Genomic DNA, 13,531 nt, shown 5'->3' on the forward strand with positions numbered 1-13,531 from the left:
CTCGACACCAAGCAGCCTCGCCAGTATTTCATTGGTGTACTGGACATTGCTGGATTTGAGATCTTTGATGTGAGTTTAGAACAGAATTCAAAGCTAATAAAACATATGTAACTGATTTCCTTAATATTTTCACGCCAAAGTTAATTTATGCTTACTATCAATGTTGTTTCAGTTCAACACCTTTGAGCAGCTGTGCATCAACTTCACCAATGAAAAACTGCAACAGTTTTTCAACCACCACATGTTTGTGCTGGAGCAGGAAGAGTACAAGAAAGAGGGCATTGAATGGACTTTTATAGATTTTGGTATGGATTTGCAAGCCTGCATTGACCTGATTGAAAAGGTGAGTTTTTAAGTTTACTTATGCAAATCATCAATGAAACAAAGTTATTCCATTAGGTTCTTCCTGAACTCTCACATTAACTAATTCTGCTCGTCTTTAACAACATGAAAACATTTTTCTTTACTTTCTTCATTATATTTTCCTCAGCCTATGGGTATCATGTCCATCCTAGAAGAGGAGTGCATGTTCCCCAAAGCCTCTGATACCACCTTTAAAACTAAGCTCTATGACAACCATCTGGGGAAATCTGCCAATTTCCAGAAGCCAAGAGTTATCAAAGGGAGACCAGAGGCCCATTTCTCCCTGGTTCACTATGCTGGAACTGTTGATTATAATATCAACAACTGGCTGGTGAAGAACAAGGATCCTCTGAATGAGACCGTTGTAGGACTCTTTCAGAAATCTAATCTCAAACTGCTATCTGTCCTCTTCGCAAATTATGCTGGATCAGAAGCAGGTAAGAATAAACTGAATGTAGTACTGCAATTAACTACAAATGTGTAGGTAATTGTGTTGGAAATGTCAATATTTGGTCAAATGCATCATAGTGAGAAATACAAGATTCAATAATGCATGCCTGTGTCTGTTAAGGTAATCTAACTGAGTTGTACACTGGTTTATTAGCTGAAGGTGGAAAGAGCGGCAAAGGAGGAGGCAGCAAGAAGAAGGGCTCATCCTTCCAAACTGTGTCTGCCTTGCACAGGGTAAAATGTTTAGTTTTTTCATTTAAGATTTCAAATTGTGGTTATGGGTCTAAGCTTGAAGGGGTGTAGTTATGAACACATCATATGTAGGTACATGGCCATTGTAAGGCAACAGACTTCTTCAGGCTAATAATTTACCCATAGTAGTGTGTAATACACAGCCTGCTTTCCCAAGGCTGTGACACAATTACTGTACTTACTGTACCTAATAAGTTGGGCATACATTTCAATTTACAACCCAATCTTTTTAAAGTTATTGTGCCAAACACAATGATAACAAAATGTATAAAGTTGTGTTAATAACTTGCAGGAGAACCTGAACAAGCTGATGACCAACTTGAGGTCTACTCACCCTCACTTTGTTCGCTGCCTCATCCCCAATGAGACCAAGACTCCTGGGGCCATGGAGAACCCTCTGGTGATGCACCAGCTGCGCTGTAACGGTGTGCTTGAAGGCATCAGAATCTGCAGAAAGGGCTTCCCCAACAGGATCCTCTACGGAGATTTCAAACAGAGGTTTGCATGTGATGGACAATCCGATATTTAAATCTACCAGATAAATCAATTGAGTGTCTTTTATCTTTATTTTATGTTACATATATATACATATATATATATACATATACACATATATACATATACATATATATATATACACATATATATATATACACACACACATATATATATACACACATATATATATATACACACACACATATATATATACACACATATACATATACACATATATATATATATATATATATCTTTCACAACATGGAAAAACATTTTATCTGTTGGACTTGTGTCAAAGATACCGTATTTTGAACCCTAATGCCATTCCCGAGGGACAGTTTATCGACAACAAGAAGGCCGCAGAGAAACTGTTGGGTTCACTGGATATTGACCACACCCAGTACAAACTGGGACACACAAAGGTAAGTATTAAACATAGAAAATGGATTTGTATAAAATACACATTATTACTGACTATTCAATCTGCCCTATGAAAAAAGGTGTTCTTCAAAGCTGGACTGCTGGGTCTGCTAGAGGAGATGCGAGATGACCGACTAGCACTAATCATCACTGGCATCCAAGCCCGGTCGAGAGGCCTTCTGGCAAGACTTGAATTCCAGAAGATTGTTGAACGCAGGTAACTGCTTACAGTATGGCCAAACTTTGAATGTCAAAACTTTTATTCTCATAACCCAATATCATAAATCATAAATTCGCCTCAAGGGACTTTACAATATGTACAGCAAATAACACTCTCTATCCTTAGACCCTTAATGCAATAAGGAAAAACTACCAAAAATTAAGAAATGATATCCTTTGACAAAAAACAGTACCTTAAAATGCACATATACTCTGTCCTAAATACACAAACCAAATAATTAAACATCAAACACAGGAAAGCATAGTGGGGAGAATAATCTATTTAGGCTGTATTGAAAAGGACATTCTTTGCAATCAGGTTCAAACTGAATTTTTGTTTCATTTTCTATATGTCCATGCTGGGACAGCGGTATAAGAAAGGTGTGTATGTTATTTGAGCATACAGTAGGTTTACATTGCTCTTCTGACATGTTCTGTTAGTTCAAAAAAGAAAAAGTAAAAGAAACGGATTTTACCTGATGGAAACAACTCAAAGACAATGATTTGTTTTTGGCAGGGATGCACTAGTTGTGATCCAGTGGAACATCCGTGCCTTCATGGGGGTCAAGAATTGGCCCTGGATGAAGATGTACTTCAAGATTAAACCTCTGTTGAAGTCAGCAGAGTCAGAGAAGGAGATGGCCAACATGAAGGAAGAGTTTGGCAAACTAAAAGAGGCTTACGCAAAGTCAGAAGCCCGCAGGAAGGAACTTGAAGAAAAAACGGTCACTCTTCTTCAAGAGAAGAATGATCTGCAGCTCCAAGTTCAATCTGTATGTTAGACATGTTAAAATCTATGATCATTACACTAATAATAAAATCAAAGCAAATCTGCCTAGGTACAATGCTGTGACTTTAAATTATAACAGGAGCAAGATAATCTTTGTGATGCTGAAGAAAGATGTGAGGGGCTGATCAAAAACAAGATTCAGCTGGAGGCAAAAGCCAAAGAGCTGACAGAAAGACTGGAGGATGAGGAGGAGATGAATGCTGAACTGACTGCTAAGAAGAGGAAGCTGGAGGATGAGTGCTCTGAGCTTAAGAAAGACATTGATGACTTAGAGTTAACTCTGGCTAAAGTGGAGAAAGAGAAGCACGCCACAGAGAACAAGGTATGACAAACACTAAATACTGGGAAATTACTCTGAATGTCCCAAATAACATTCATGTTAAAGTCCATGATACAAATTTCTTTTGGCCACAGGTAAAGAACCTGACAGAAGAGATGGCTGCTCTGGATGAAATAATTGCCAAGTTGACAAAAGAGAAGAAAGCCTTACAGGAAGCTCATCAGCAAACACTGGATGATCTGCAGAGTGAAGAGGACAAAGTCAACACTCTGACCAAGGCCAAGGCTAAGCTGGAGCAGCAAGTGGATGATGTGAGAATTTACAAGATTACGTGGACTTATATGAAACATGTAAACTAATGACTAAATAAAAAGTTATGCATTACAACCCACAGCTCGAAGGCTCCCTAGAACAAGAGAAGAAAGTGCGTATGGACCTTGAGAGAGCAAAACGGAAGCTTGAGGGAGACCTAAAGTTAGCTCAAGAGAGTGTCATGGACTTAGAAAATGACAAGCAGCAACTTGAAGAGAGACTGAAAAAGTAATAGGAAATGCACTTGTAAAAAACACAAATAGATTTCAAACTATGTGTCAGCTGGTCCAAATTATTTTATCTTTTATCCACAGGAAAGATTTTGAAATCAACCAACTCAGTGGTAAAATAGAAGATGAACAAGCAATGAGTGCCCAGCTCCAGAAAAAATTGAAGGAGTTACAGGTAATAATTTACAGAAATAAAGTTGGATCCCTGGCCCTCTATAGGACATTTTACGACCACAATTTAATAAGAGCAATACAATGTCATTTAAGATTTTGCTTTCGTTTTGGTCTAGGCCCGCATTGAGGAGCTGGAAGAAGAGCTTGAGGCAGAGCGAGCTGCCCGAGCCAAAGTGGAGAAACAGAGAGCAGACTTGGCCAGAGAGCTGGAGGAGATCAGTGAGAGGCTGGAGGAGGCTGGTGGAGCAACATCTGCCCAGATTGAAATGAACAAGAAGAGGGAGGCTGATTTCCTGAAACTCCGCAGAGACCTTGAAGAGGCCACTTTGCAGCATGAAGCCACTGCTGCCACACTCAGGAAGAAACAAGCTGACAGTGTGGCTGACTTGGGAGAGCAGATTGATAACCTGCAGAGAGTCAAGCAGAAACTGGAGAAGGAGAAGAGCGAGCTCAGACTGGAGCTGGATGATGTGGTCTCCAATATGGAAAATATTGTGAAGGCTAAGGTAAAATACCTTTATTTACTGTATGTTTCTACTCATGGAATGAGTAATTTGTTAGTCTAAAACAACTTTTATTTCTTTTTCAGTAGGTTACATGCCATTGTTAACGTTTTTTTGTCTCCAGAATAATTTGGAGAAAATGTGCAGGTCTCTGGAAGATCAGATGAACGAATACAAAACAAGGGCAGAAGAGGGACAGCGTACTATCAATGACTTTGCCATGCAGAAAGCAAAGCTTCAAACTGAGAATGGTAAAAATTGTATTTGAACTGTGTTTTGTTTGTATATTATAAACAACTAAGTTAAGGCTTTTATCAAAATTAGGTGAATTGGTGAGGCGGCTTGAAGAAAAGGATTCCTTGGTGTCCCAGCTAACCAGAGGAAAACAGTCCTACACTCAACAAATTGATGACCTTAAAAGACAACTAGAGGAGGAAGTCAAGGTATCAACCAACAACCTTTGAGAACTTGGTACAGATGGTAGCACATAAATATGCAACAAGATATGCTTTTATTTCAGGCCAAGAATGCTTTAGCCCATGCAGTGCAGTCTGCTCGACATGACTGTGACCTACTCAGGGAGCAGTATGAGGAGGAGCAGGAGGCCAAGGGTGAATTGCAGCGCAACATGTCCAAGGCCAACTCTGAAGTGGCTCAGTGGAGAACCAAGTACGAAACTGATGCTATCCAGAGAACCGAGGAACTGGAGGAGGCCAAGTGAGTAAAATATATTTTCACTCCATCAACCAAGCCTTTAAACAATAAACCAAAATATCTTCTATCATCATCCAGAAAGAAGCTGGCTCAGCGTCTACAGGATGCTGAAGAGGCTGTGGAGGCAGTGAATGCTAAATGCTCGTCTCTGGAGAAGACCAAACACAGGCTGCAGAATGAGATTGAAGATCTCATGGTGGATGTGGAGAGGTCTAATGCTGCTGCTGCTGTTCTGGACAAGAAGCAAAGAAACTTTGACAAGGTTGCATTTAAAATACATATGGCACTTTTGCTCTTTTAGATACATAATTAAAATGAAATGACCTTTAAGCATACATATTTCAGGTCTTGGCAGAATGGAAACAGAAGTATGAAGAGTCTCAAACAGAGCTGGAGAGCTCTCAGAAGGAAGCCAGGTCTCTGAGCACTGAGCTCTTCAAACTGAAGAACTCTTTTGAAGAATCTCTTGAACATCTGGAGACCATGAAGAGAGAGAATAAGAATCTACAGGGTATGGATAAAAAACAGCTTACACCTCTATCTTTGATTTTTTTTCTAATGACCAAACCATTAACAATATGACATTTTGTTTCTCAGAGGAAATAGCTGATCTCACTGCGCAAATTGGTGAGAGTGGGAAGAGTATCCATGAGCTTGAGAAGATTCGAAAACAGTTAGAACAAGAGAAGTCTGACATACAAACAGCTCTGGAGGAAGCAGAGGTATCTTGAATGTTGAACGGTGGACTTCATGAACACTGGTTTGGTACTTGGTGTAACTAGTCATGCATTTAATTTTCATTCTTTACTTGATGATAGGCATCACTGGAGCATGAGGAAGGGAAGATTCTAAGAGCCCAGCTTGAGTTCAACCAGATTAAGGCTGATCTTGATCGCAAGTTAGTCGAGAAAGATGAAGAGATGGAGCAAGCGAAGAGAAATCAGCAGCGAATTGTGGATACTCTTCAGAGCTCTCTTGAAGTCGAGACCCGCAGCAGGAATGAGGCTCTCCGTTTGAAGAAGAAGATGGAGGGAGACCTCAATGAGATGGAGATCCAGCTAAGCCAGGCCAACAGGCAAGCAGCTGAGGCCCAGAAACAACTTAAATCTGTTCATGCACATCTAAAGGTAAGCATTTTAGTTTAAAAAAAGAACACCTTGGACATATTGCATTACATTATCCGCTTATTCACAATAACTTGCTTCACAATAACTTTCCCGCATTTCCAGGACCTTCAGCTCCAACTTGATGATGCTCTTCGAGCCAATGATGATCTAAAGGAAAACAATGCCATCGTTGAGAGACGCACCAACCTTCTTCAGGCCGAAGTGGAGGAGCTCAGGTCTGCTCTGGAGCAAACTGAGAGAGGTCGCAAGCTTGCTGAGCAAGAGCTGCTGGACGTTAGTGAAAGGGTGCAGCTCCTGCACTCACAGGTGAGATGCAGTCATTAGACACGGTTCTTTTCTTCGCTGTTATTTTATTGAGAAATTCTATTATCAAGTTTTTTATTCAACCAGAACACAAGTCTCCTAAACCAAAAGAAAAAGCTGGAGGCTGATACATCCCAGCTTCAGACAGAAGTAGAAGATGCAGTGCAGGAGTGCAGAAACGCTGAGGAGAAGGCCAAGAAGGCCATTACTGATGCTGCCATGATGGCTGAGGAGCTAAAGAAAGAGCAGGACACAAGTGCTCACCTGGAGCGTATGAAGAAGAACATGGAGCAAACCATCAAAGACCTGCAGCACCGTCTGGATGAAGCTGAACAGATCGCCATGAAGGGAGGCAAGAAGCAGGTGCAGAAGCTCGAGGCCAGGGTGAGTGTCAATTATTTAAAATAAACAATTTAATGAAATCCCACAATCATCAAAATCTGACAAAATAAAACATTCTAGAACTATTATTTTCCTCATGATCAAAAAGCTTACTTAAAAATATTTTATGTAAAGAAAATTTTCAATTCAATTTTCAAATCATTCCCTCAACAGATCAGAGAACTGGAAGTTGAAGTAGAGGCTGAACAAAGAAAGTCCAGTGAATCTGTCAAGGGAATACGAAAATATGAGAGACGAATCAAAGAGTTGACCTATCAGGCAAGTTTCAAATCATTTACAAAATTGTAGAACACAAAATGTAATTTGTATTGAAAATTTAAATTCAAATGTTTTTTTCAGACAGAGGAGGATCGCAAGAATATTGCCCGTCTGCAAGATCTGGTAGACAAGCTGCAGCTAAAAGTCAAATCCTACAAGAGAGCTGCAGAGGAGGCTGTAAGTATTAGCATTTTACAGAAACTAATATAAAAAAGTATAAAACCTATCCAAGCCCAGTATGTTTGTGCATATTAAATGCCATGGCTGCCATTCCCAGCTTTGATAGATTTATTTGCTATTAATAAATTGCTATTTATTTGATAGAGCTAGGCAATATGGACAAAATAACTTTAACCCTCAATGAAATGACTTTGTAACAGACTTTTTCTTATCAGTACAAGTGTTTAGAGTAAATCAATCATCCTTGATAAACTTCATTAGATTTGCACAGCCCAGTAAAAACATCCTCTCAATTACTTTTTAAATAATTTTTTGCACACTGCGTTCATATAACTTCTTATAAAATGTAATTGAAAAAAATCTATTGCTAGTGGTTCAGTTGGTTTTAGGTATGTCTTATTACATAATCCATGTTATTACTGCAGAAATACATGACAGGCCCTGATGATGTTATTGTGTTTCTGTTATACAGGAGGAGCAGTCCAACAATAATCTTAGCAAATGCCGCAAGCTTCAACATGAGCTCGATGAAGCTGAAGAGAGAGCTGACATCTCCGAGTCTCAGGTCAACAAGCTACGTGCCAAGAGTCGTGATGTGGGCTCAAAGGTTAGTTCTTGATTGTCAATTATTTTTTTAATCCTTTTTTGTGTAGGGCACAAAGAATGCTCGTTTTGAGCCATGTTATGGTTTCAGTAAAGTTTCAAATATATAATAATGTATGATATAAATCACAGTATATTCTTGTACTTCTGTCCCTTAAGAAAAATGTGATTACAGAGACAACACTGGGGTAGTGTTTATAAGCCAGTCAGTATTTTACTACCAGAATCCATTAATGCCGTCAGTTACTGTATAGTGTGCACACACCTTCATAATATTATGTAGAACACTAAATCAACAATATGTAAAGGTTATGATTGCAGCATTGCAAATTATAATGCAGTTAAAAAAGAACTTTTTTAATCACATAGTTTACTTTTTCTTTTTTCAGAAAGGACATGACGAGGAGTGAAGCTCATGGAATGACTTCTGCATTCTGAGGCACCTGATGTTTGAATATTGTGTCTCCCTAAGCATGTCAGTTGTTAAGAAGATAAAATGAATCTGCATCTCAAACTGTTCCTTGGTCTTTTTTAATAACTTCTCCTTTTCGCAGTAGATTAGATCAACCTTTTAGGATACTGGTAACACTTAAGTTAACTGGGGAATTATAGCATGTTTCTAACAAGTATACAAATTCACTTAGTTATAGCTGATGTCGCCATTACTATTACGCAATTAAAATGCGTCCCTAATCACCACCCATCATCGCAGTACAACTTCATCCATGTACCAGATAAACGCCAAATCCATCTGTTTTCTTCCATTGTTTTTCAACCAGACCTGCCCACTCAGCCATAGCTAAAAGCAGTGAAATTGGTTACCACAGTAAAACATTAAGCTACTGTAATCCATAAAGTTATGACTAAGGGAACGTTATCACTAGCTGAGTCAACATTAGCTGCGCCAAATTTGGAAAAAGCAGCACATAAGTTAAGAATTGTAACGTTACTGTGGACTGTAAAGCAGCATTAACGATAAACCAGCAGCTCTTCTGTTCTGGGGTAAAATGACAGTCAGTCAACAGTATTGACAGAGAGCAATATACAGCTTAAGTTCCCCGTCTCTGAGGGCTGTCTAAGGGAAAGGTAAATTAGAGGAAAATACAAAAAATAGAGTAAACTTTCACTAATGTTGAATTTTTTATCAGGTCCCTTTTCAGGTGTCTACAATAGGTTTAGCTGCTGCCCCCGTCCACAGCATTACATATCTCCTTCTTTCAAGCAACCAGACTTCTTTGACAAACAGTAATTTTACGTTGCAAAACATAGGAGTTGGTACTGCTGGGCTATGCAGGGTGAAAAGTTAAACCACAAGAGTTATGCTGGACTTGAAGTGGAGGGACTGTGTATGGGCCTTTACCCCTAATTAGGTTTATGGACACAAATAGCCTGTAGGTCATTACTGCGGATCATAGTGAGAAGGGTAACAAAAAGGTGTAAAGCAATTTGTTATAATAAAAAAAAAAGAACTGTACTAAATAGTCAATCTGACTATTAGATAACTGTTTGAATGTTTACCTATTATGATCATGTTACAATGTCATTAACATAACAGATACAATTGGCAATACAGAGCAGCAAATGCTCTTTTAAGCTCACCTGTTATTGAGGTGCACTTGGTGCCTCATTCCTTGTGTTGTTTCACAATAGCAGCCTATGGTTCTGTAAAAAAGAAAAACATTAAATGTTAGGAAAAAAAATTGTAGGAAAAGAAAACGACTTTTGCTCTCTCAGGTGAGTGACCACACACATACAATAATGGTCAAAAGTTATGGGCTACTTAGAAATTTCCATTGCACTCCATTATAGACTGAATACCAGCTGCATTGTGTTCATTTTGTGCTTACATAATTGAAATAAGGTTCTTCAATGTTTTCTCAGTTTTTTTTTCAAAATTCAGATTAGTAAACAGAATGTGCCTTTGGAACATTGGATGAATGGTTGCTGATAATGGGCAATGAAGACATTGCACTAAAGATCAGCCACCCTCTCAGATCAGCTGGTATTCTGTCTTTAATGGTGTGGAATGGAAATGTGTAAGTGACCCCAAACTTTTGACTGGTAGTGTACATTACAGCAAATTAATGCATTACAGATTACAATAAACTTTTAAGCATATATAAGTGAGCTCACTAATAAAGAATGCAATATCTAATACTTACTTCAAAAGGTCCACTTAAGCTTGTGTCTACATTTTCCACATATTTCACAGCAATATCACATTATTTGCACTAGAGATGTTCCGATTCCGATACCAGTATCGGAAATGCCTCCGATACTGCCGAAAATGCTGGTATCGGCGAATACTGCAGTCCAGGTACCGATCCAATACCACATAAACTATTAGAAATAGGAATCTATTAACTGGTTAGCTCCGTTAACTGTGACACAGTTATTCTTCGCCGCTCTTAAAATAGTTGCGCTGCTGTTTTAGAGGGGCGAAGAAGAATTGATCACCTAACGCCTCCTTAAAACAAGCTAACGTTAGCGCATCATGTCGGCAGTTTGGCAGTACTTTACAGTGGATGTTCCCACTAGTAAGACAGCGACATGCAGTTTTCCAGGTTGTAAATATATCTCCTAAACTGCGCTACCCAAATTATACGAGACAGTTAGGGAACACGTTTCGTGTATGCTTAGAGTCAAAATATACCCCTCGTGCTTCACGCCACCGATTTCCAAGGGTCACTTAATGGCACATTAATTGCCGAAGCAATTGAGGGGATACTAGTAAAGTGGAAAATCCCAAAGTCCAACGTTCATGTTGTTTTGCGTGACAACGCTAGCAACGAGAAGAAAGCCAAGGACGAGATGGATGTACTAAGTTTGCGGTGCTCCACACACACTCTCCAACTGGGGCTGCATGAAGGACTACTGTCACAGAGAAGTGTGAGTGATGCATTTTACAATATTGTGGCTGCACTTTAAATTTTTATACTGTTCTATTTAAAAATAAATGGCTTCCATTTGCTGTATTAATTCATGTTTTACAAAGTGTTAAATCTGAGCCAGGCCTTACCACAATGATAATAATATCACAGTCATCCATGTGCAGCATGATTTGTTTTGTTTTTTTTGTTTTTTTTTAAGAAACACTGGTGTCTGTACTTGGTATCGGCCGAGATCCGCAGCTCACCCACAGTATCGGAATTGGTATCGGGAGGTAAAATATGGTATCGGAACATCTCTAATTTCCACATATTGCCATAACATTTCATGGAAAATCTTATACTCAATGTGAATAAATTGCAGATTGGGCATGTGACATACAATATTTCACAAATTGAACATCTTGCTAAATTCATTCAAATATAATTTATTAATTCAAATCTTACCTTTTTCAGTTATGTGCCATGCTTAGTCTTCATCAGCAGACATATGTTTTTATCTATAAGAGCCTTAACCAGATCTGAGCACAAATCTACCAACCACTAACTTCAGTGTCTGAATGGAGGCCAGCAGAAGGGTAAGACAAGAAAAGGATACATGGAGGCAGGGCCCAACACTCAACACCTCCTCAAGTGACCTTCAGTGAATACCAAGTATTCTAACAATAGGAACCTCATCTAAAACCACAGTTGGCTCAGATTTCAACCTTAAGGTTGGCTCACACCTTCTGTGTACATGTGATTGCAAAAGTCAAGGATAGCAAGACTATGGACAGCTGGGAATGGGACCTTTGCCAGAGGCTGAGTGCTCCTTTAACGCCTGGAGTAAATAAAAGCCAAGTAAAAAAAGGTCAGGATTCTGGTTTGAAGGAAACACATTGTCAACATAATGTACGTATGTCCACTGTACGGAGGACATTTTAAATAGCGCTGTGTTGTTACTCAGGCTAAACAAGGTTCACTGATAAGGTTTAGGTATATCAGGGCCTACATAGTGAAAAACATCCTTTGTCTATCTTCTATCAAAGTTTGTGCAGTTTAACGGTTATTGAAAAAAAACGATTGCGGGAAGTACTAGTATGACAGTTCTTGTCAGAATGCAAAAAAATGAGACCTAGGCCTATTCCTTCAGCTCCCACTCTTCCCTCTCTGTCCAGGCCCTCCCACTAGACAAGCACAGGCATGCAACGGCTTCATACAGTAATCTGTACGAGTACTAATCATTCAATTTATCCGGACAGCAGAAATTCCATTACCATTCTGTTTTATGTGTAAAGTCCTTTTAGATAAGATACTGTGACAACTTACAATTGTTATATATCAGAGGTATATATATATATATATATATATATATATATATATATATATATATATACTGTATAGCCTGCTTAGAGTCCGGGCTGTTATACAGTGAGGAAAGCAAGTATTTCAACACCATGCTATTTTGCAAGTTCTCCCACTTAGACATCATGGAGGGGTCTGAAATTGTCATCGTATGTGCATGTCCACTGTGAGAGACATAATCTACAAAAAAAATATCCAGAAATCACAATTTGTGATTTTTTAAAGTATTTATTTGTATGATACAGCTGCAAATAAGTATTTGAACAACTGTCTATCAGCTAGAATTGTGACCCTCAAAGACATGTTAGTCTGCCTTCAAAATGTCCGATTATAACCCTAAATTAGATGCACCTGTTTAAAGTCGTTAGCTGCATAAAGACACCTGTCCACCTCATACAATCAGTAAGAATCCAAATACTAACTTGGTCAAGACCAAAGAGCTGTCCAAAGACACTAGAGACAAAATTGTACACCTCCACAAGGCTGGAAAGGGCTATGGAGAAATTGCCAAGCAGCTTGGTGAAAAAAGGTCCACAGTTGGAGCAATCATTCGAAAATGGAAGAAGCTAAACATGACTGTCAATCTCCCTCGGACTGGGGCTCCATGCAAAATCTCACCTTGTGGGGTCTCAATGATCCTAAGAAAGGTGAGAAATCAGCCCAGAGCTACACAGAAGGAGCTGGTCAATGACCTGAAAAGAGCTGGGACCACCGTTTCCAAGGTTACTGTTGGTAATACACTAAGATGTCATGGTTTGTAATCATGCATGGCACGGAAGGTTCCCCTGCTTAAACCAGCACATGTCAAGGCCCGTCTTAAGTTTGCCAATGTCCATTTGGATGATCCAGACGAGTCCTGGGAGAAAGTCATGTGGTCAGATGAGACCAAAATAGAACTTTTTGGTCATAATTCCACTAACCGTGTTTGGAGAAAGAAGAATGAGGAGTACCATCCCAAGAACACCATCCCTACTGTGAAGCATGGGGGTGTTAGCATCATGCTTTGGGGTGTTTTTCTGCACATGGGACAGGGCAACTGCACTGTATTAAGGAGAGGATGACCAGGGCCATTTATTGCGAGATTTGGGGTCAAAACCTCCTTCCCTCAGTTAGAGCATTGAAGATGGGTCAGGGCTGGGTCTTCCAACGTGACAATGACCCGAAGCACACAGCCAGGATAACCAAGGAGTGGCTCTGTAAGAAGCATATCAAGGTTCT

General features: G+C 39.3%; 1 protein-coding gene across 3 annotated transcripts in view; it reads left to right on the top strand.

Annotated features, from left to right (window-relative positions):
• LOC117954121 (myosin-7-like) overlaps positions 1 to 8,595 on the top strand; it is a 13,942-nt gene extending 5,347 nt beyond the window's left edge. For 2 of the 3 annotated variants that reach the window (XM_034887641.1, XM_034887644.1), the window contains 26 exons: positions 1 to 69; positions 173 to 343; positions 491 to 800; positions 968 to 1,047; positions 1,358 to 1,563; positions 1,865 to 1,988; positions 2,067 to 2,203; positions 2,723 to 2,978; positions 3,075 to 3,317; positions 3,410 to 3,586; positions 3,670 to 3,815; positions 3,902 to 3,992; positions 4,108 to 4,497; positions 4,619 to 4,745; positions 4,819 to 4,937; positions 5,015 to 5,211; positions 5,287 to 5,470; positions 5,554 to 5,719; positions 5,806 to 5,930; positions 6,027 to 6,335; positions 6,438 to 6,641; positions 6,726 to 7,022; positions 7,194 to 7,298; positions 7,380 to 7,475; positions 7,951 to 8,085; positions 8,471 to 8,595. In XM_034887641.1, coding sequence (XP_034743532.1) covers positions 1 to 69; positions 173 to 343; positions 491 to 800; positions 968 to 1,047; positions 1,358 to 1,563; positions 1,865 to 1,988; positions 2,067 to 2,203; positions 2,723 to 2,978; positions 3,075 to 3,317; positions 3,410 to 3,586; positions 3,670 to 3,815; positions 3,902 to 3,992; positions 4,108 to 4,497; positions 4,619 to 4,745; positions 4,819 to 4,937; positions 5,015 to 5,211; positions 5,287 to 5,470; positions 5,554 to 5,719; positions 5,806 to 5,930; positions 6,027 to 6,335; positions 6,438 to 6,641; positions 6,726 to 7,022; positions 7,194 to 7,298; positions 7,380 to 7,475; positions 7,951 to 8,085; positions 8,471 to 8,491 — 4,485 coding nt within the window. In that variant the 3' untranslated portion in view covers positions 8,492 to 8,595. The remainder of the gene's footprint in view (positions 70 to 172; positions 344 to 490; positions 801 to 967; positions 1,048 to 1,357; positions 1,564 to 1,864; positions 1,989 to 2,066; positions 2,204 to 2,722; positions 2,979 to 3,074; positions 3,318 to 3,409; positions 3,587 to 3,669; positions 3,816 to 3,901; positions 3,993 to 4,107; positions 4,498 to 4,618; positions 4,746 to 4,818; positions 4,938 to 5,014; positions 5,212 to 5,286; positions 5,471 to 5,553; positions 5,720 to 5,805; positions 5,931 to 6,026; positions 6,336 to 6,437; positions 6,642 to 6,725; positions 7,023 to 7,193; positions 7,299 to 7,379; positions 7,476 to 7,950; positions 8,086 to 8,470) is intronic. The other variant, XM_034887643.1, reaches the window with a different exon arrangement.
• The last annotated feature ends 4,936 nt before the right edge of the window (positions 8,596 to 13,531 follow it).

The sequence above is a fragment of the Etheostoma cragini genome, chromosome 12 (genome assembly GCF_013103735.1).
Source record: "Etheostoma cragini isolate CJK2018 chromosome 12, CSU_Ecrag_1.0, whole genome shotgun sequence".
Classification (NCBI taxonomy): Eukaryota; Metazoa; Chordata; class Actinopteri; order Perciformes; family Percidae; genus Etheostoma; species Etheostoma cragini.